The 21,960-nt window shown below is 39.3% G+C and overlaps 1 protein-coding gene and 1 long non-coding RNA gene across 9 annotated transcripts in view; one reads left to right on the top strand and one right to left on the bottom strand.

Annotated features, from left to right (window-relative positions):
* The window catches only part of LOC121059790, a 67,023-nt gene that overhangs the window by 9,838 nt on the left and 35,225 nt on the right, over window positions 1-21,960 (bottom strand). For 4 of the 5 annotated variants that reach the window (XR_005814627.1, XR_005814628.1, XR_005814625.1 and 1 more), the window contains 2 exons: window positions 6,824-6,884; window positions 1,538-1,599 (listed from right to left, as the gene is read on the bottom strand). This is a non-coding gene — a long non-coding RNA (uncharacterized LOC121059790). Of the gene's footprint in view, window positions 1-1,537; window positions 1,600-2,736; window positions 3,927-6,823; window positions 6,885-21,960 lie in introns of those variants that run through there. The other variant, XR_005814626.1, reaches the window with a different exon arrangement.
* SMARCE1 (SWI/SNF related, matrix associated, actin dependent regulator of chromatin, subfamily e, member 1) lies at window positions 4,063-20,003 on the top strand. Of its 4 annotated transcripts, none has more exons than XM_040536841.1 (11): window positions 4,063-4,378; window positions 5,320-5,370; window positions 5,938-5,981; window positions 9,087-9,191; window positions 11,526-11,606; window positions 12,727-12,858; window positions 14,385-14,556; window positions 17,066-17,238; window positions 18,223-18,324; window positions 18,883-19,093; window positions 19,779-20,003. In XM_040536841.1, the coding sequence occupies exons 2-11, from the start codon at window positions 5,364-5,366 to the stop codon at window positions 19,988-19,990; spliced, it is 1,239 nt and encodes a 412-aa protein (XP_040392775.1). In that variant the 5' UTR covers window positions 4,063-4,378; window positions 5,320-5,363; the 3' UTR covers window positions 19,991-20,003. The 4 variants fall into 4 exon arrangements, with proteins under 4 accessions (XP_040392775.1, XP_040392774.1, XP_040392777.1 ...); XM_040536840.1 differs by having other exon boundaries at window positions 9,087-9,254; XM_040536843.1 differs by lacking the exon at window positions 12,727-12,858.

Raw genomic sequence — 21,960 nt, 5'->3', positions numbered from 1 at the left:
AAGTAAGGGCTACATATTCAAAGTAAAATTCTACCAAACCCGTCATGTATCCCCTACTACTACTCGAAGTAGCTAAGGACACTTAAAAAGTACGGTAGTTGATCTTGCATCTGTACACGGAAAAAACAGAAATACAAACCCGAACGTACTTTATGACCTTATGAGACAAATTTTATAAAAAAAAATAATAAAAACGGTATTAATGTAAGAACGTTTGTTTACAAGGATTTTTAAGAGGTATGGATGTCACAAGCTCTTACTGACATCACTGGGATTGCAGGGGCTCAAAATCCACAAAAACACAGTATTTGTGGGATCCACAGCAGCATGTAAGATTTAATTTGTCAGTAATTGCCCTGTTACTTACGGCATGTGTTAAAAAACTGATACTGCAAATTCCTCCACTGTTAAGTTATGCTTCTATCTTCTGTTAATGGTAAGAACAATGCATCTGTATTGCCCATGGTTCTATACCTACTGTATAAAGCTGACTAATTATCATTAACCTTAAAACTAATCTGGTGTTGTTAATACTTGAGTATTTGGCATCCTGAATGTAACAGCCTGCCCTAGTATTTTCACTATGCAGCTTTTTTTGTGCTTATACTATGTACATTTTACGATACTTGAATTTAAACTAAGTTTTAATTGCTTTCAGGCACTTTAAACAGGGATACAAATTTACCAAAGTAAATGATAGTACAATAATAAAAAATAATAATAAAACTGAGTTTGCCCACGCATATTCTGTGAGTTTCAATGTGTATATCTTGAAAGGGAAGGAGTAAAAAAAAAAATAGAAAATAAAAGTTGTAGATAGGAAAATCTGTAGCACTGCAACTGAGCATTTTCTAAAGCTCTCTTCTACAGTTAGTAAGACCCAAATTCCCTAAGAGTCTTTATCAACACATGTAAGGTGAGCGTCTTCCTGCTACAAAAATTTCTGATAAATTCAGTAACCTTGACTAGATCTAAGGCCCTCTGCTGTGAGTACTGCACACGAAAGATCAGAAGATGGCATCCAGCTTACAAAATTTATGATCTAAAAAAGAAGCTGACAGGCAAAGATAAATAGCAAGTAAGTATGTAACAGAAACTTAGCTTAGTACATACACTTCTAGAACTCCTTCGGCAGACTGCCTTGTGCGGCTAGAGCTTGCACGGGCACATAACAATTATCATATAAATACATGGAAGGCACTGCCAGCTCTGCAGTAAACAGTAACGGAATAACCTTACTCACAGACACGTTTTTTTCTTTAGCCAGTGGGTGTTTGGCTTACTGTCTGACCCACGGTACTTCTTGGTGTTCCCTCATCTCCAGCCTAACTCTAGTTTGTTTCCCCTAATCATAGAAACTTCATTTAGCATAGTACAGAGCACAAGTCTGGCCTTCACCTTGCAGTAAAAAAACACATTTTTTAGAGTTGAAAAATTATTGTGTATCTATAGTAGTCACTCCTGTCTGGGAAATAAACAACCAGAAAAAATGTTGACTTTATTCACGTACATTATTTCAACCATACAATGGCCTGACCTTTCAGTTCCTGAAGCCATCTCCCTGACTCCACCGACAGCACAAACACATCCTGAGCTGTCCTGCAATGAGAAATTTATTCCATCAACATGAAGTTACCATGATTTAACACTCGATTCAACAGCTCATAAAAATATACAGCTTCTGTTTGAAGTTTGACACAACTGGCATAAACCCAGTTATCCTGTTTTATGATCGTGAAACCTGAGGCTAAAAGAAAAAAAAAAAGACTACAGAACATTGTAATAGCTGGTTTCGTTAACACACAACATTCTGTAGGCAGCCCACTCTTACTTGTACAAAGGTGTGGGACTTCCAGATACTGACTTTGTTAGCTACATTAAGAATTGTTGCTACTCTAAAACGGAATCAAATGTGCATCCTGGCCCTAACTGTATTTTCTCCTTTTATAGTGCATATACATAGCTGAAGATCTTTTGCATTACTCGCAAAATTCCTCTTCATATTTGAAGAGCTTACTTTTTTGTTCATAAACTACTCAAACTTCCACTGGCGTCATCGTGAACCACGTGTGGGAGCAGGAAAAAGAAGCACTCATGGTAACATCTCACCCTCATCTTCCGTCACTTTGTAGAACTCAAGACTACAACACTGAAGACTCATAACACCGTAAAGAACTCTTCACTGCTGGGCTGCTAATTAAATTTAGAGCAGCTCAGCCACTGCCACCTATTACCTGCAAATGTCTGAGGTAAAAATGAGTTTCATCGTCTCTAATGAATATATGTCCTCATTACAAAGCTTATGCAACTGTTGCTAATTAAAATAGTTGGATAAGAGTGAAATATTTAGAGCTCCCTCATTAGAATGATAATATATAAACAAACCTATTAAAGTACATATGTTACGCAGTATATTAAAATGTGTAAAGGCAAAAATCTATCACCGTCTCAACATGGATATTAGGCAAGTAGCAAAATAAAAAATGTAAAGCATGTACATGTGAAAACATATAAAGATTCAGAATTATTAGTGTGGAAAGTGAGAATCAGTAAAACTAATTGACCATATTCAATATTTCACTAACCTGTGCCAAATTATAATGTAATGCAATCAACATTAAATGCATTTTAATATTAATAAAATCATGTTATTAATGAATTAGAGACGAATGCATGAAGCAGTCAAAAACAGGAAAACACTAGGTTATTTTTCACCTCTTATAAGTATTTTCTCACCTTTTCTTTACAAATACTCTGCCCACATGAAACTGGTACTCAAAAGATGCATATTTGGCTTTCTGAAGATCTTTTCAATTTTTACATTCTTTTTCATTATCAAATAGAAGTCAGATCATTTTGCTGTATTTCAACATACTGGTCACAGATATGCTGTAAGCAGATAGGGGCAGAGTTCCTGGCTCTTTATTTGTTCATAAAAGTGTGCTTATTGAAGACTGAAAGCAAACTGGGCCAGAAAAACTGCAGTCATCAAGAAGAAATGGGCCTAACTTGCAGCAGCTTGGTGTCATACTCAGTTTCTTCTTTTCCCCTTTTACTGTCCTTTTGGATTAGGTAGGTATTATCTATTTTTGTCAAAAAAAATCGAAGATATTTCTAGTATCTTTTCAAGAATCTTCAGTGTTTGTCTTTCCTTCAGCTGTTGCATTCACTAGGTGCACTAAAATCATCCCTTACGTGTCTACAACTCGATATCTCTAGCTGTATGACAGTATTTCAGTCCTCAACTTCATTTTCATTCCGTGTTCAGTCACTGTTTTACGTTCAGTCACTGTGAAACTCACTGCACGAACAATTCCTCTATTAGATACTGAGGTCTGCCATCCTTCACATTCCCCCATCACTCAGAGCCCTAGGCCTTTTATTTGCAAGCCCTTTACCTCGTCTGATTCCTTCATGATACCCACAAATGGTTCTGGATTACCCCAGTGCTCCTGGAATTATCTATGCTGCAACTCACAATCTCCTGCGATTCAGCCTAAGTGTTTGAGGTGGTCGGGCTGATTTAGTTCTGAAGCACAACCTACACAGGCTTAGAACCCACACAGCCCCACAACCTGCAGTCCTTCCACAGCCTTCCTCTAGGCCTCCTTCACAGCACATCCTTACGTCGAGGCACAGAAACCTCCCCGGGTGCCGCACCGGGCCGGGCCTCCCTCCACAGGGACACCCTTTCGGGGCCGATCTACGCGTTTTGCGCACACAAACGGTTCCTGGGCGCTGCCGGGCCGCCTCGCCTGCCCCTCGTTCGCTTCTTTATGGGGTTTATCCAGCCCCAGGCCCCGCACTCCCTGCCCCGCACCGGAGCTGCCCCCGTCGCCTGAGGGGAGAGGCGCGAAATGGCGGCGGGCACGAGGCACCGACCGCCCTTCCCCGCCCGCGCCGCAGATTCGTCACGGGGCAACGCGGCTCTTGCCGCTCCCGGCCTGGCCGCGGTGACAGCGACGGGGGTGGTATAGGGCTGCCCTGCACGAAACGGACTTGGTGAGAGGATAGAGGGAGGCCGGCGGGCTCCTCTGTCGAAAGTGCTGAGAGGAACGCGAAGGCGAGGCGGCGCCTCCCTGCCGGTAACGGCAGGGCCCGGCCGCACACCCCGCCTCAGCACAGCGCCGTTGCTTTCCGCGCCCGCAGATTCGCCACGGTCCTTCCGGGCCTCCGCTTAAACCCCAGCGGGACGCCGCGAAGGCCGGGCCCTGACGGGGACTTAGGAGCGAGCAACGCAGCCCCACTGACCCCTTCCAAAGCGGCCGCCCGCGGGCTGAAGGAGGGCGGTGGCTCCGTGTCGAAAGTGCAGAGCCGAGCGCGCAGGCGCTGCCCTCGCCTGGTGGGGAACAAAGGGAGCGCGGCCGGCGGCGACCGGGTGAGTGGCGGCGGAGGGGGGGGGCTCGGGGCGGCCTGGCACGGCTCGTTAGGAGGCCGGCAAGGCCCGGGGAGCGGCTGAGGTGGGGGCGCTGAGGGGACAGGCCCCGGCCTCCTCCCCGTTAGAGGCGGCGGGGGAGGCCTCAGCGCCCCGCACGAACCGGAGAGGGGCTGCCCACCCCCCCCCCCCCCCCCGCCCCCTCAGGGGGCTCCATCGGCAGGCTCGGGGCTGCCGGCGTCTGGCGGGCCTTGGGACGCGCAGCGACGGCGGTTCGGTGTGACCCCGGTCCGGTCCCGTCCCGTCCCGCGGGGACGGCGGCCCCGGGAGCGGCTCTGCGGGGCCCGCTCCGGTCCTCGGGGCGCTGCCGGCCTGCTCTGGGCCGTGCCGATCCCGGAGCCCCCGCGGAGCTTCGCGGCGGGGAGCGGCGGCGGGTGCGGAGCTGAGAAAGTGCTGCCTGCCTCCGGTGTGCCGCCGGGTTACTCGGAGAAACGCCGAAAAAATAGCATTTGGTCGTAATACTTCATCCATAGCCACTGATGGGCTGGTTGCTAAAAGATTAAATATGGTTACATCTCACAGTCTGTGCTGCTGGCCTGCACGGTCATTATTTTTTGAACCGTGTGAAAGAGCTGCTGTTTTATCTGGTTATTTATGTATTTGTATCATATATCCTGAAACTGGCTGTATAAAATGGCTGGGGGGGGGAGAAGAGGTGTCTAGAGAGAAATCTCTAATGTGAAGATGGCACAGACACGGGTTTTATTTTACAGCTATTTATGGCCAGATTCCTTTGAAAGTATATTCATTTTTTTCAGTGAATGCCTTAGTTTTGAGAAGCTTTTTTGTCTTTATTTCAAAACTGGTCAACTTTTTTTTTTTAGCAAAGATGTGGGAAGGCAAAGGTTTAATATTTAATAGCATGGTATTCTTTTGTTTTTCAGAATTACAAATATAATGTCAGGTGGCTGAAAATTTGCCTATCAAAATGTCAAGTAAGTTTTCAGATTTTTCTTCCTTTGGTGAACTAAAGGTCTGGTTCAGCAGAACCTGTTCATGAGATAATCCTATTATTTCTTGTATGAAAAGGAATGATAGGAAATACAGTTACTTCGGACCAGACTCATGGCCTCAAAGCTTGCTGTGGCTCATTTCTGGTGCACCAGGTGTGACTAGAGCTTTGCTTGCTGCTGATCATCTCTGAAGTCTATATTAACATGCCAAAGTCTGATCGAGTCCAAGTACTCGGTTTCATAGAAAATGCAGTTATTGCAGCTTCTCCGAAATCCTGCTTTTTGCTTATCTTCTTTTAGTTGATGTGTACATAAATGCATTTCACATTCTTTAATCTCCTGCCTAAATAAAAGACTGGCAATGGTGTGGTCTTACATCTTTTAAATTCTTCTATTGCTTGCTTTACGTTCTTCAGTGACAGAATGCAAAGTGTTTGGGAGCAGGCTGTTTTTTGTAAATCACTTTAAAATGTTTGCCACAATGGATGCCTTAGAAAAAACTCATTCAGATTTTCAAGATTTCTTTTGCTTACATTTATATCTTAACAGAAAGGCCATCTTATGCTCCACCTCCTACCCCTGCTCCCGCAACCGTAAGTATAGTGATTTTTCTCATTAACACAGATACCTGGTAATATAGCCCTTAGTAACTTCCAGAGCAGTAATGGTGGAGTTGCAGCACCTTCCTAAATCGGGAAACTGCACTAGTTGTATTTCATTATTAATTTGGTGTGCACTATTTAAATTCATCTCACTTTTTTGAGCACTTTCTGAAAGAAAACCTGAGTAAACTTGTTTTATCTTTATGGCCAGATCCTGCAGATACTTCTTTTTTTTTATAAGCAGTTCCTAGGATTACTTACACGTGTAGCCATTTTAACTTAGGCAGGTAACATTGGACTCTTGGTCTGAACTTATGTTTGCAGTCGGTTGCAACAGTATACTAGAATAGTTGAGAACAAAGTAATATATTTAATTCTAAAACTTTCTGGTCAGCTTGTGGCCAAATCATGAGCAAGCAGGGCATGCCTTTGTGCTTCTGCTGTACCTAACCCATTTTCAGTGGAATGCAGAAGTACACAAAATTCTGTTATATTGACTCAGAATAACGAAACACTTACGAGGGTAATCTTATTCAAGCTTCTTGAAGTCACTGATATTTTAGAGTCCAATGCATGAGAAATACCTTACTTTATAATAAAATGGTATGGAAAGCCAATTAGGAAAATGTGGAAAGTTTTGAGTCTTGTCCAGTTGCGGTCATGCATGTATGAAAACACACGGAAATAGCATGTTGTGGTTAGAAAAGCACCTGAAAGCACATGCATCTCTTGCGTTTGTTTCTAAGCAGCTTGCATTTTAAGAGTAATACTTTCACATGAAAAAATATTAATCTTTGGTACAGAGAAATAAGATGCTATAATGAAATTCTTACCAAAGAAAACTTGGTAACTGTTGTCCAAGGGTGTCCCTGGTCTCTGCATCTGGGATAAGAACTGCAAGATGGGATTTAGATTAAATGTGATGCTTTAAATTTATTGTGCCATACTTTAAATAGAGTTGAAAATATCATGTATAAGTTATGTTCTTAAACACTTACAGAAATAAAACATTTTATTGTTTTGCATAGTTTGTTCAGAGTTTTCATTCTGCATGCAACCTAATAGTTTTGTGCCAATGTTAGAAGAAATGTGATGGCATCCACTCTTACAACTGGATTCCTGCATCAAGATCTGTGTACATACATGTGTGAGTCCTTTGGGACGTGGCGTGGATACAGACGTTGTTAAATGGTGTATACTGACGTGGTAAATCATTTAGTCGAGTTAGAAAGTCTTCAGGAGGGTACATGAAACAAAAAATTCAAATCTTCGATTAGTGACATATATTGCTTATCTTTCAAACGTGTTTTGTATTACTTAAATTGCATACAGTCCTTGAGATGATGGTCTGTGCTCTGCTAATGCAAGATAGAAAAGGAGACATTGCTTATTCCTCCACAGCCACCTTGAGATCCTGTAGTCAACGAAGTTTCAAGAGTTCTCATTAAGTAGCATTACATCTGAAGTAACAAATGTCCATGTAATGCAAGATAGCTACCTTGTAGTATTTAACTCCTGTCTTGCTTAATTCTTTTTGTGCAAACAGATTACCATTGTCATCTGGTTTGTTAAAGATGATGCTACAGTAACACTGACCCATAGTAAAATGGCATCTTATTAAATAGAGAATGTGTATGTCGTCATCACAGGCATACAAACTGAATAAATGTCAACTGCTGTGACTGAGATTCTGAAAGCTGGGTAATAAAGCATGTATTTGAAGGCAACTTGTTACAGGATACTTTTATTTTGTACTTGTATTGTTTAGAAATAAAGTGACTACAGTATGTCTAGATGCAGTTGAAAACTTTGCAAGTTAATGTAGTTTAGCTTACAGGTTATTTTTGTTCCGTGTTTGTATCTGTCATGCCGTGGTTCCCTGGAGTCCTGAACTTAATAGAATTCATAGAATTTCTGCAACTGTAATCTAGAACGGGTATGTGAGCAAATGAATTTAAAAGACTACTGGAATGTTTCTTACTAGGACTGAAGCATGAGACACTGTGCCGATAACACTCAAACTCTGAGCAACACTGCAGGATATTATAAGTCATTATGGACTGGGATGAAAGGACCACCACAGTCAGGACCTAATTACAATCACTGTTCAATAGCTGATCCACTTTCTTACAACTCAATTTGAATTGTGCATGACAGGAAAAACAAGTGCATAGTTAAAAGGCCCGAGCAAGATTCAGAAGAGAAGGGGAAGACAGTGAACCTTCTGATACTTGATTCTATGTAGATGACAAGTAAAAAGGGATTGTAGAGAAACTGTAATTTTTTCTGCCTTACGGGATGCAAGAACAAATTGATCCACCTTCAAGAGTGGATAAAGGTGTGTTGATTAACTTCTGAAATCGTCTCCGATTCAGTGGTTGGTTAAGATCAGTTTGTAGCTTCTAACCTGTAGATTGTATTGCAGTGCTTCCTCAACTCTGCCAGTCTGCAGCCAACCTCACGAGAGGCGGACATCTCAGTGAATCGTCATCTCTCTTGGTTTTTCTAATCCACAGTTCTGCAAAATATTTCAATTTGCAAATTGCCAGTAATGTCTTTCAGTACTGGTATTGGTGCACAGACGGTGCTCTGAGAGGTTTTTCTTCCTGCTTAGTGACAGCATCACGCTTGTTGGAAAGGTGGATGAAAAGCAGGCAGGGTTTTTCAGTTACAGTAGATGTTGATTTGGGGGATTTTTGCCCCATTAATATGTGCTATGTTGCCTTAAAGTTTAACCCTTTGGATATGAGGCTCTTCTGGAATTTCTTGGTGCCTTATTATACATTGGAAAGTTCTTGTTAGTCATGAGCAGGATTTATGGAATACTTGTTTAAACCAGTTGCACATTTAATAGAAATAAACCCACCAACTTTGGACAAAAATTGTAGCGACGTATTTGCTTAAAATCCTGTTTCCGTAATAGGTTTGTATTGGAGTAAGTTCTGTGTGTTGAGAAGATATCAACTGCTACACCTCATTTGCTTGTTTAAACTCTGATTGCTTTTGCATGCCATATTGCAGTTCACTTTCATTTCTGTGTTTTCCTCGTTTGAGCTCATTTCTCATTCGTGTTTTTGTCTCATTTGTTTCCATCAGCAAATGCCCAGCACACCAGGGTTTGTGGGATACAATCCATACAGCCATCTGGCCTACAACAACTACAGGCTGGGAGGGAACCCGGGCACCAACAGCCGGGTCACGGTAGGAGAATCAACTATTACATCATCCGGCAAACAACAGGAATTGACCAGAAATGGCTTTAGAGTTAGGTTCTTCTGAATCTTGGCTGCTGCCACTTTTTTTTCTAAGAACAAAAATTTACTTCTGATTTTTACTCCTCACCCCTATCCCTTGCCATTCACTTTGAAGCTATTTACAGGAAATGGACTTCCATTGAAGAGGGGGAAAGAATATGTGGTAATCATGTATGATGCAGAACTCCAAAGAGACAGACAGACTTTGTGGTCTTCAGTGACCACTGCATGCTTAGGGAGAAGGTCTGTAGTGTGGGCACAAATTTTCCTTGGAGGGAACTGCTAATTTTTTCTTATTAAGGCTTACTGGCACAAAAATAAGGAAGAATACTTTGCAAACTAGGGTTCATTAATAGTATTGCATCATACTATTGAGCCATACAAGAGATGTAAGCCTTTATTTTTCTTTCCAGTCTTAGTTTGATATTAGCTATGTAAAGTTCCTAGTTCAGAAACAATTGTTTGGACAGAAGTGTGATGATCATCGAATAGAATCCTTTCAGATCTTCTGTTATTCTGTGGGTGTGTGGAAAAGGGATGCTAAATTCGTTTTTAATGGAGTAAATAGTGAGTTGGAGTCAGTTTGTGACAGGTGACAACTTCTTTTTAATATAGCTGAAGTCCTGAGCATTAGGTGCAGTCAGAAAAAAAAAAAAGACTGTGGAAGCACACGGTTTTCATAACTAACAACAGAAATAGAGTAAACCCCTGATTAAAAAAAAAAAGTTTCTTTAATTCTCCTAATAAGGTTTTCCATGTAAAAATTTCAATCTTAAAACATCTGCCTTGTTCAGAATGTGGTATAAGGAAAGATTTTCTCAAGAAACACGTACGTGGTGCCTTAAATGAAGTGTATTCTTAATGCCTCTCTCTTATAAACCTTCTTTCTAACTTCATATATGAAGTTCATCTGGTTTGTTAAAATGTTTATGGAAAAGACCTTCCCCATACAAGCTGGAACTTGACTGAACATACTGTCTGAACATATATTTATTTTCTTATACAAGAATAAGTTTTTTTCTGAGAACTTTCATTGTTTCTGTATGTCATAAGCATATACAGCCTTCTGTGCCATGCATATATCAATATATGTATGGTGTCTTTAAATTCCTGTTAATTTAAAAGCATTAAACAATTTCCGTTAATGTTTTTCAAACTCATTTGTGTGTGTATATATGTATACATTTTGGTAATGCATATACCTCATGTACATTATTTATATCTATACGCAATTCCGTATGCATTGTTTCATAGATCTCCATAAATTCAGCAAAACAAAAATATCAAAAGTAAAAACTTGAAAGCCGAATACTGCACATTAAGCAAATAATTGAATTTGGCCATATAGGCTAATCTGTGGCTGTAGTCCTGAAAAAGCTTGAAATTGCTTTATATTTTTTATAAAAACGGTCCCACTTAATGAAATGGAACTCCTTGCATGTCTAAGCTCTTGAAGAGTGGAGGTTTTCAGAACCTGTGGTTGATAGGGATTATAAGGTCATTGCTTTAGGAGAAGAAAGCCCTGCCACATGTTCTGTAGATCGAGGGGACAGGAACAGGTGGGTGCAGCAGCTTTCAATCACTAACAATTACTGCTCAGTGTCTTTTTATTTAGTGCAAGCAAGGTGCTTCACGTTGTACAAACCTAAAGGAAGATAAGAGCACACAAAGATATTGCAGGATAATTTGGACAACTAAAGTACAGCTTGGATACAAATAATGCACAGTGGTGGAACACTTGCATAGGGGTGTTTTTTATAATGAGTAGTTTCATTGGCTCCGAATTACCACTGACATATTTTGTGGACAAACACATTGCTGAAATGATTTGCAAATGAAAAGACATCTAGATAATGTCACAATTCTATCTTCCCTCTCTACCCCTCATCCCACAGTAGACACATTAAATTTGTTAGAACAGGTACAATAAATTGCTAATCAGAAGTGAGAAAAGCAACCTGCCGGGACTGGTGTTTTAATGTAAATTTCTAAGTTGTGCTTTTCAATTTTTAGAACACGGAGCCGATTTAGATTTTTATCTAGTTGCTGTTCTGTAAGCTTACAGATAAAAGGACAGATTTAGATTGGAAAAATATTACAATGAGGACCAGTTGTAGTACCTGTTCAGTGGTTTTTTTTTTGTGATGTTGCTTGCTTCTTGGAATGGGGGTGGAGGGATGTTTGTTTCAACTGCACAAGAATGAATGTTTTCCAAAAATAGTGTGTATGGAAACTGTCCAGTGAGTACATTAACAAATGGATTTATTCGGTTCTTTCATAGGCTTCCTCTGGTATTACCATTCCAAAGCCCCCCAAACCCCCAGACAAGCCCCTGATGCCCTACATGAGGTACAGCCGGAAGGTGGGTATACGGTATCGAACTAGTAATAATAAAAGTTAGTGTTTGTATGTGCTAACGATTAATTGCTATTATCTTAGTTTCAGCTTCTAAACTTTTACTTCTAACAGCCTGCACATTCTTTTAAGGGAATTGTAAAGTACAGATGCATTGCCCTTCAGAATAATGGCAGCAGTAGTCTGTTCACACAGTTGCCAGTTGCTGGGGGGAAAAGGTTTCTCTAAAATGATAATTTACTACCACTGTCTCTGCTGACAAGGATCCACCCTGCCACATTCAGAAGTTCCTGTGACTTACTGACAGAACTTTTTTTATAAAAAGGAGATATTCCTTGCGGTATACTGGGCTTGGTACAGTGCTGTAGCTGGACTGAAGAGTAGCAATGAGTGGACTTTGCATGTTCTCCTTCACCAACCTAGCCTGTGGCAACGTTTACTTCGCTATTCTGTGAACTGTTTGACAGAAAGTAGGAGAGAGACTCTTGTGGAGTCTGAAATCTGATTGGGCATGGGGAGGGCATGCGAGCCTGTCTGAAGCGGGTGAGCCAGAAGGAAATTCTTCCACCTCTGGTAAAGTATCTTTACCAGCCTATCTGTCTTAGGCCAAAAAACCAACAACAAAAAAAAAGTCAAGTGGCGCAGCAAGAAATAACACTGGCAGCTCTCTCCTTTTTTTTTTTTCCCTATAAAGTTAGAAACCTTTTTGGTGGAGTCAGAACTTGTTGGAACTCAAATTGATCAGCAAGACTGAAAAATATTTTGAAATGTTGCATTCTGATCTGAAAAGCTCAGTGCTCTTTATCATAATCTACTGCTGGATGTGTTTACTCAGTAGCACTTTTTTTTTCCCAGAGATGCAGCGATGTGCATTTGAGAAGAGAATTAAGAGGGTTAAAAGCAATATTCTCATGAAACCAAAGCCATTTCAGCAATTGCCCGTTTCAGTAGATGACTTCCTACTGACTTCCTGCCCCAGAAAATAATCGAGATAGTTTAGCCAGACATTCCTAACTTAATCCTGTTTTTCGTGGTGGTTCCAGAAAGAACACTGAGATGACAATATAAAATGTTTAATTTGGAAGTATTTAGATATCATTAGTAAAGCTCCAGCTGTTTCTGTTAAGGTCTGGGACCAAGTGAAGGCGTCCAATCCTGATTTGAAGTTATGGGAAATTGGCAAGATTATTGGAGGAATGTGGCGAGATCTCACTGATGAAGAGAAGCAAGAGTATTTGAATGAATATGAAGCTGAAAAGGTAAATGGAAGAAATCTGGGATGTTTATTACAGCTGATTCTTCTAGGAACTGGTCTGAGAAGAAAAATTCATCTTACCCATGCAGTGGTGTATGAGGCATTCACGAGACCCCCTATATGTAACTTAATGGAAGTATGTCCTGACACGTCTTTTAGATTTTTTAAAATAACTGTACATCAACTGTGACTGGTCAGTTTTTAGACCTAATTCAAAATGAAGTATTTATAATTGAGTGTCGATTTTAACTGTTTAATGAATGGATTTGATTGTACAACATCAGTGTTGAAAAGATTGTCTCAACACCAAAATCCTCTTTCAAAACTGGTGCTCTGCAACTACTGCTATTGAGTCATGAACGTGTTCATAAAAGACTTCCAGTCACGTAGGGTCTGGTTTCCATGGTGTATAATCTGGTGTAACTCCATGGTATGGCATAGCGTTTTGTTTCTTAGTAGGAAAATGCTACCATTTTCAGGGCTTTCTTGCATTTGTGTTGCTTTTTATTGATCTTCATGACAAAAGATGACAGCTACATCATGTGTCTAGGTTGGTAAGTGTTGAGGACTTTTACAAGACTGTTACTGTGATCCTAAGCTACAAGGGGAAACTTGTCCACTTGCTGTCTTGTGGTTAAACCTGGTAGGCATCTGAGGTTGTGTACAACCTGGTCAAACCTGAGGAACTTGGAGCTGTTTTTATTCCAAGTCAATAGAGAAGTACTTCAAAGCTGGATGCTCTTAGTTGAAACAAAATCAAGGAATTCTTTTTCTTTTTTAACTTGGTAACCACACTTAGATTGTAAGCTCCTTGGGGCAGGGGCCTTCTTGTTTATATTTTTCAACTGCCTAGATAGGTTTCCGGTCCTAATAATAAAGAAATTGACGCCCTTAGGTACTCACACCAATATCACAGATATATCTGATATTTCATTGGAAATACCTCAAATCTCTGTACAAAATCTAGACCAGGCAAATTTTAAAAGTGACATAAAGCAATTCAAAGGGAAAATATTTCAAAGAAGGTGAAAATAGTGATGCAGTCCTGCTACCAGGAGACAGTAGTCTGGCTGCAGCATTCTGTATCATCCCAGTGCAGGGATGGATCAAAGAATACAAAAACATTAAGTGATTTTGAATACTGGTTCATAGCGTACTGGAATAAGGAAAGAGAAAAAATTGGAATCAATGATGTAGTTAGAAATCCAAAGAATTAAGAATATTTTGAGTCAACTTATTTTTTTATCAAAGTTCTGAAGTTTGATTTTAAACTTCAAAAACAAAACTCTTGTAAGACCTCTCAAGGTATTAAAATATGCCTAATGGCCCAACTAGAGTTTTTTAAAACATGACTGTGGAAGAAGTTCTAATTGGTTAAAAAAAGAAATTAAGAGAATATGATCATTTGTGTATCCGCAAGATAGTTCAAAATAGATTTGTCTGTATATAACTACCTGTTGAGTTGCACCTAATTGTGTCAAGTCTGAAATTGTCCAGTGGTGCAATCAAACAATATTGGTCACGTTTCAGATAGAGTACAATGAGTCCATGAAGGCCTACCATAACTCTCCTGCATACCTTGCCTACATCAATGCAAAAAGTCGTGCTGAGGCTGCGTTAGAAGAAGAAAGCCGACAAAGGCAGTCACGCATGGAGAAAGGTGAACCTTACATGAGTATACAGCCAGCAGAAGATCCAGATGGTAAGCAAAAGGGAATTTGTATGCACATCCAGTGAGACAGCCTCATTGCAAGGCCTACAACATAGAGAAATAATTGCCAGATATGGAAAATTACCTCTGTATAGTCATCACAATGCTTAACATGACTTCCTTTCTATTTCAGTACCTTCACTACTAATTTTCATGATTACATTTTTATTTTTGTAGAGCCAATAGCTAACTTTGTCTTGTTTCCAAAAGCTAAGGTGGAAAGGCAATGATAAAGATTATTCTAGTCCTTGATTCTTTGTGAAGTAATGCTTACACTTCAAAAGAAATCAGTCTGCTTAAAACTCTGCAGTGGCTTTAACATGTAAATTACAAGATGATCAGATGCCTGATTTAATCCAGCCTGAATGGAATTTTGTGCTTTATTTACTACCAGAAGTGCATACTTCTGATAAGTAAATTTCTGGTACGATTAAGAACACCTGAACTCAAATGTCATCTGAGATTGTTTAGAAAAGAAGAGTTATCCTTGCTATTGACAAGTTGATGAGAAAATTCTGAAAGTTTATTTGACTGCAAGGAAATGTACTCCACCCAGTGGGAAAAATTAGATTCATATAGTTGTCTACTTTTAAATTCATGACCAAATACATACTTGTTGAAACCTGAGGGTGAAAAACCTACTCAGTTACACCCTTTTTTTTTTTTCCTTTTTTGTAAAAGCACACCCTTGAGATAAAGCCTGTGACAAAGAGCACTTGCCTGTGTGAGGTAACTGCAAAATGTATGTAAATATATTTAGTGTTCCAGTAGCTGGCATTTTAGAACTTTAAGTTTTGTTCCATGCTGCCTGGGCCAAATTAACTCAGGCAGAGCCAGCTGACCTGGCACTGAGCTGGATCTGCTCATTCCTGGGATGAAATGGCAGATTCTTTCCTGTGGCAGAAACACTGCTGTCTGTGCTGCACGTCACTAGGATCAAGAGCTTGTAGCATGAAAGGAATCTTGTTAAGAGGACAAAGATGTTTACTAAGGAGACTGATTTACTTAATATTTCTTTGTCTCTTGCAAATCTATTGTCTTCCCACTGTTTTTTCTCTTTTCACTTCATTTAATCAGGCATCTCAATGGGAAATTGAACGTAACACTTTAAAATAAAGCAGGTAACTAGTTTAATGAAAGCTTCTTCCTTGGTAATATTTTCTGGTGTGATGTATTAGGGTTGTCCTTAAGATCTCTGTGAGTAGTTGGAGAGTAAATTTCATTAGGAAAACTTCATGTGAAATAAATTCAGCTTCTGGACTTTACTAAATGACCTCATTCTGAAAGACAATTCAGTTAACCTGCTAGTTAATGGATTTTAACACTCAACTAAATGTGACTTGTATTCACAGAAGTGTCTTCTAACTTTATTCCCTCACCAACAGTTAATGCTGTTTAATTACTCTGCTTTAAATTCTACTAGTTAGACTTCAATTCCTTGAGCCCGAGATAGGTTCTTGATACCAAAACTGCAGATTCTGGTTTGACTTTTTTATTATATTGAAAAGCTTTACCTGCTCTCTGAACAAATACAGAAAGTCACAGCATAGCAAGCCTTCTGTCTTCTACAGGCCAGAAGCTTTTGAGTGCTGCTAGGTACAGGAAGCATGCTTTGTAGTTTCAGATGTTTTGTTCTGCTTTGTAGCATCAAACTGAATTTTACTTCTAAAATGATTACTTAGTATAATCCATAATGCTGTAGTTCACGTTAAATTCTGTAGCTAGACTAATGTTCAAGTTTAGTATCTTGCCATTAATTGGAAGCTCTTTTAATTTAACAGGTCAAATTTTTTTCCCCTGACCAAATTATTCTATCTTCTTGTGTAGTTTATCCTCTAGATGCATGTCAAACAAGACTGTTTAGTTTTTCCTGGGCTGACTTCAACTTCTTTTCTCTGCAAGAAGCTGATAAAACAACGAGCTCTTGACCTATGTGCATGTATATTTTTTTCTCCTTGAAGTGTATTTTTTTTTTCAGTAGCTGTTCTCTAAGGAAGTGCATTTGTACCCCTCAAAATGTAGAATACAGTTATTACATTAACTGCAAATTAAATGTCACATTGCCTCATATTTTCATTCCTCAGTGTTTCAAAAAGTAAGTCATTTTGATCAGTGGTACAAAGCTTATTTATAAAGGAATGTCTCTCTTGTTAGTATTGTAACCTTTTATTTTTTAGTGGATATTTTTTTGGTAACAATAGCCCTCTTACTCTGGAAATGTGGAAACAAGAAATAAGTTAATCTAAATTTCAGACTTGTGGGAAGATGCATGTAAAATAGCTGTCGTAGCTGTGCCAGGGTGAATGGCACTCTATCCTCAAACTCTTTTCTCATTACATGATGTTCTTTAATCAAGTATTTGTTGGTATGAACTTTGTGACATGACAGAAACTGGTGTTAGTTTTTTTGTTTTTAATTAGTGGTGACATTGGTACAGTCAATTAGCCTTGGCACTTGCTTTGTGGAATTAAAGCAGTTGCACTTAAAACTCTTGTTTCAGATTACGACGACGGATTTTCTATGAAGCACACAGCTACAGCTCGTTTCCAAAGAAACCATCGTCTCATCAGTGAAATATTGAGTGAAAGTGTGGTTCCTGACGTCCGCTCTGTTGTCACTACAGCTAGAATGCAAGTTCTTAAACGCCAGGTTCAATCCTTAATGGTTCACCAGGTAAGGATAAATGATACAAAGGCAGCTAAAACATAATGGGGTTAGGCTGTACTCCAAGTCTCAGATCATTTGATCATCTACATGACTATTCTTGTTGGGTGTCAATGTTCTGTATGCTCTAAGAGCTAATCTCTGGGTTTTCTTGGGAGTGGCAAGATGTGAGGCTTCACCTTTTGTGCTGTTTTGTTAGTCAGAATTATGTTAAACTGTATATTTTGTCCTTTAGGCCATCTTAAGTACTAAATCCATAGCTCTTCATTATTGTAACCTTCTCTATATAAAGTAAATCTCCAGTTTAATAGATTCTGATAGTTGTGGCTTTCAGCTGGCTTATTACTGTAATCTTGGTTGTTACAATCCTTTATTGAAGTAAATCCTATTGTAGCGTTATTCCTTGAAAAGTAAATGTATGCAAAGAAATCTAGTGAGATCACATTTGTATGTTTCAGCTAGCTTTGAATGCACATACGCCCATATTTTCCAAACAAAAGAACTCTGTCAGTATAGTAAGTATACATGTAGGCAAAGAAAACTGAAATTTGACCAGAATAAAATAGAGATTTGTCACTTTTTTAAAAAATCACAAGAGGGGGTAGAGCTTCTTATTTCTTTGAATTGTGGTCTTTCTGCATTAGAGGATGTAACTGAAGTGTTGTGTGTGTACTATAGGGTGTATAAAATGAAAGAAAGCATGTAGGTTTTGTGCTGGAAGATGATAAACTGTTCACCTTGACTCCATACTGTTTAAAATTTCTAATAGGCCTAACAATTGTGAATTACTGCACAGACCCATTTGTTGTTCAGACTTTTTTTTATCTGAACTTCTTAGCTATTGGGTATTGGATCAAGGAAAACATTTTGGGATAAGGGTGTTTAAAACATGAAAACATGGGTACATTTTAAAACATTGGTGTAAATATTTTTGCCCAGTTCTTCAGATGACTGCATAGTAAGCTTCTTACCATTTATTTATTTAATTTCCAGCGTAAACTGGAAGCTGAGCTTCTGCAAATTGAAGAGCGCCACCAGGAGAAGAAGAGGAAATTCTTGGAAAGCACAGAATCCTTCAATAATGAGCTCAAAAGGGTACAACTCTCACTCTTCTCCACTTATTTTGAGGAGTCTAGTAGTTAACCATTTATATAAATACTCTGACTACTTCTGTTTATTTCTGTATTGAATTATTTATAATTAGATGACTGCAGTGTCCTAGGCCTGGTGAAGTGTGTGGGTGTTAACGCATGGTGTTTTTATTATTCCATGCTCCTTCATTGACCTTTAGTAGTTATATTCAGCCAGTACACTTTAAAAGTGCCTTCAGGCTTGACTGGTTGAGTTTACTAGGGAGCAGCTCAAGGAAGGTGGCCTAAAGCCACTATGAAGAACATATTGCTCTGTTCTTGGCTGCATTCAACAACAGGGCTTAGGTTGTTTCTTTAACCACCCCCCCTTTTTTTTTTGATAATATGCTTATTTCTCCCTGTGTAGTTAGTGAAGGTTTTAGTATAAACTTTATCAAATCAAAATAGTTACACTGCATGTAGAAATATTGAACTAATAATAATTGGGTATTCCTGATACTTAGTTTTTCATTGTAACCAGGGTAGTAAAAGAGCTTTTTTGTTTGTTTGTTTTTATTGCTAGTTATGCAGTTTGAAGGTAGAAGTGGATATGGAAAAAATTGCAGCTGAAATTGCTCAAGCTGAGGAACAGGCTCGCAAGAGGCAGGAGGAAAGGGAAAAAGAAGCAGCTGAGCAAGCTGAACGCAGTCAAAACAACATAGCAGCTGAGGAAGAACAGGCAGCTAACAAGATGGAGGAGAAGAAAGAAGAGGAGAGTGCTCCAATGGAGACAGGTAACTGCATTTAAAGAGCAGTTTAAGAATCCTCAAAGGATTGGCATTAAAGTATCTCTGTAGACGCTCAGCTTAGCCGGGGAGGCCCTACATTTTTGTTGTTAGTAGGAAGGCTTCTTCAGAAGAACACTCAGAAGAGTTAACTTCATCTTGTGAACACAGGTGTTTGCTTTCTTCTCATAAAGTTGTTCCTTTTTATAAGGGTAGAGGATATCACAAAGCCAGTATGTAATGCTTGGTGTTTAAATGTACCCAAGGGAAAAAAAATTGATTTCTGAATGCCTTCTGAACCTAACTCATCTCTTAAACATGTTAGCTAGGAGCAACTGAGAGCGTTTCCTTGTCCTACTGTTGACATCTTGCAAGGATGTTAGATGACAGTGAGTCATTGCTGAAACAGCATAAGGGAAAGTGGAAGAGTTGAATTCTAGTTTAATGAGGCACAATGCTTGGTGCCTGGACTTCTGAGGTCAGGCTGCAAGTGACTTTCAGGATGCCATGTGACAGGACCACGTACATTCGAAGTACTGAGTAGTCTTTCAGAGCTGTGCCTCTACTGCACATTCTAAGTAATAAATGTTATGAAATACTTGGATTTACTACAGATTCTATTTCTTCCTAGATTCTAATCACACTACTTAAATATATTGGTATATAAATGACACTGAGAAATATTTTATTACAGAAGAGCCTCACCCAGAAGAGAGCACAGAAAACCAGCAGAATGGTGAAGAAGGAACATCTACCCCAGATGATAAGGAGAGCGGCCAAGAAGGGGTTGATAGCACTGCAGAGGAAGGAACCAGTGATAGCAACACTGGTTCAGAGAGCAATAGTGCGACAGTTGAAGAGCCTCCTGCAGACCCAATCACTGAGGATAGTGAGAAGAAAGAATAAATATTGACTTGTTTCATGTGTCTCTTTTTAATGAAGTACTGTTTTGATTTCAAAATGTGCTAAGCAGCTTTTGTATCTTCCTTGCTTGTATCACTTGTCTCCAAAGGATATTGGGTTTTAGTAACACTTCCTATTATCAGCATAGAGACTAAAAGGGCCCTTTAGGGGCAAAGGGTATCTTACAACAGACAGAAAACACCTCATGTATAAATACAGTGATAAAATATGAAGAGATACTATTGTTTGGAATTTCTTCCCCAGAAAGATAACTGGTTTTGTTTTTAATATTAGAAATCAGGATTTTTCCCCTCTTCCTAATTACATGCCCACAGTGAAAATGCAGTTTGCCTTCAAGGCCCTTCTTGTTCAGTTGTGGCTGAATGAGATGCAGATGTGCATCACCTCTCTGCTGGATTCCTCTTGACCTAGCTTTGCTGATGGACTGACAGCCCCCACACACCTCTTGGTTAGTGTAAGGGAATGTTACACTGGGAGCTGGGAAGCTTGTACCACGATCACAGGCTGATGAAGCAGCATAATTGAGAAACATGCAGTTAATTGTACTTGCCTCCTAGATGGGGTCAATGTTACTGAGGCATCTTAAAGTTGACCTTAGTATTAAGTGAAGATGCATAACCCCTGTACTTTCTGTGTATAACCTTGATCTAACAAAACAAAAAAACCACAGCAGCCTAGCACGGGTTACCACAACTATTTCTGTTCTTGCCCCCAATGATGTCTACTGTAGCTCCCCAGTTCAACAGTTGTAAAGAAAGCTTTCATTACTCCTAAATAAGGCTGCAACACTTGGACTTGTGTTGTTTTTTTGTTTTGTTTTTTTGTATAACCTTTATCGTATGAATACAGTAGCTGTGCAACACAGAAGGAAACTTGCTCGTGTTATGCATGCAATACATCTGGGGATACATTTCCAAATGATTAAGAGTGCAGTTGTCTTGAAGTATATGATATCTTGAGGATTTTTCTTCTGTGATACAGGATTACTTTCAAAAACAGTCTTTGCTCTTCTTCACAATTTAACTCTTTATTTGCTACTGAGATATCATAATAGGACCTCAGCCAGAGATCTGGCAAAATACAAAGAAGGAGAGAATTGAAACGTGTTACTTGCTTTCAGAGAAAGTAGTCATGAATGCAACACAAACGGTAGAAAACAGTAGTTCTGCTTGCCATGACTTTTCAAAACCTCTAGGAACTCTACAAAAGTACTGAAAATGCTACATTTTGCCCTGTACAAACCGAAGCCCTATCTGAAGAAAAAAAGATTACAACAGATACAAGCTGTTCTGTCAGTTTCCTACTGTAAGAGGACACATGATGCATATGCTTCAATAGTGTGTTTTTATGGCTGTTTTATAAATTTCCAACTATAAGAGAACATATGATGCATATGCTTCAATAAACTAGTGTGTTTTTATGGAATAGTGGGTATATGAGATGGTATTGTTTTTTTAAACCCTTTTTTTTAATGGTCTAAAAATAAAATCCAACTTTTTTTTTTAAATTGACAGTGGTCTGGTTCTTGTTTTCTAAGGCAGTACCTGTATTTTATGTAGGGCTTTTATCAGATGTCCTCCATCTTAAGGCCAGAAGAATGAAAACATGGAATTCATTATTGAAATATGTTAAATACGAAAAGCTATGCTGCAGGAGCACTTTGAAAATCAAAGCAAAAAACTGCTGAGCTGCTGTAGGCTTTTGTTTAAATGCTAGCTATGTCTAGAAGGAACTCTGGTGACAGCTTTTGACTTCAAGAGCCAGTGAATAGGGGAATTTGTAGAGGAAATAATACAAGTAGTAACAAACTTGTGATCTTTTTTCCTGTAAGCTTTTAACTGCCACCTTACAAGTTGACAAAGCATTTTCACATTACTTTAAACGAAGTGAAATTTCCACCCCAAAGGGCTGTAAGGCATATATTTACAAAAGGAATGATACGAGGAGTAAGA

This window comes from Cygnus olor, chromosome 25, assembly GCF_009769625.2.
Source record: "Cygnus olor isolate bCygOlo1 chromosome 25, bCygOlo1.pri.v2, whole genome shotgun sequence".
Classification (NCBI taxonomy): domain Eukaryota; kingdom Metazoa; phylum Chordata; class Aves; order Anseriformes; family Anatidae; genus Cygnus; species Cygnus olor.
This window is presented reverse-complemented; position numbering and strand designations above follow the sequence as displayed.

What these genes read in the sequence shown, in the direction of transcription:
- SMARCE1 (XM_040536840.1), top strand. An exon ending in ACATGAGGTACAGCCGGAAG is followed by an intron (nt 11,607 to 12,726) that starts GTGGGTATACGG and finishes GTTTCTGTTAAG; the next exon opens with GTCTGGGACCAAGTGAAGGC. An exon ending in TCAATAATGAGCTCAAAAGG is followed by an intron (nt 18,325 to 18,882) that starts GTACAACTCTCA and finishes TTTTATTGCTAG; the next exon opens with TTATGCAGTTTGAAGGTAGA.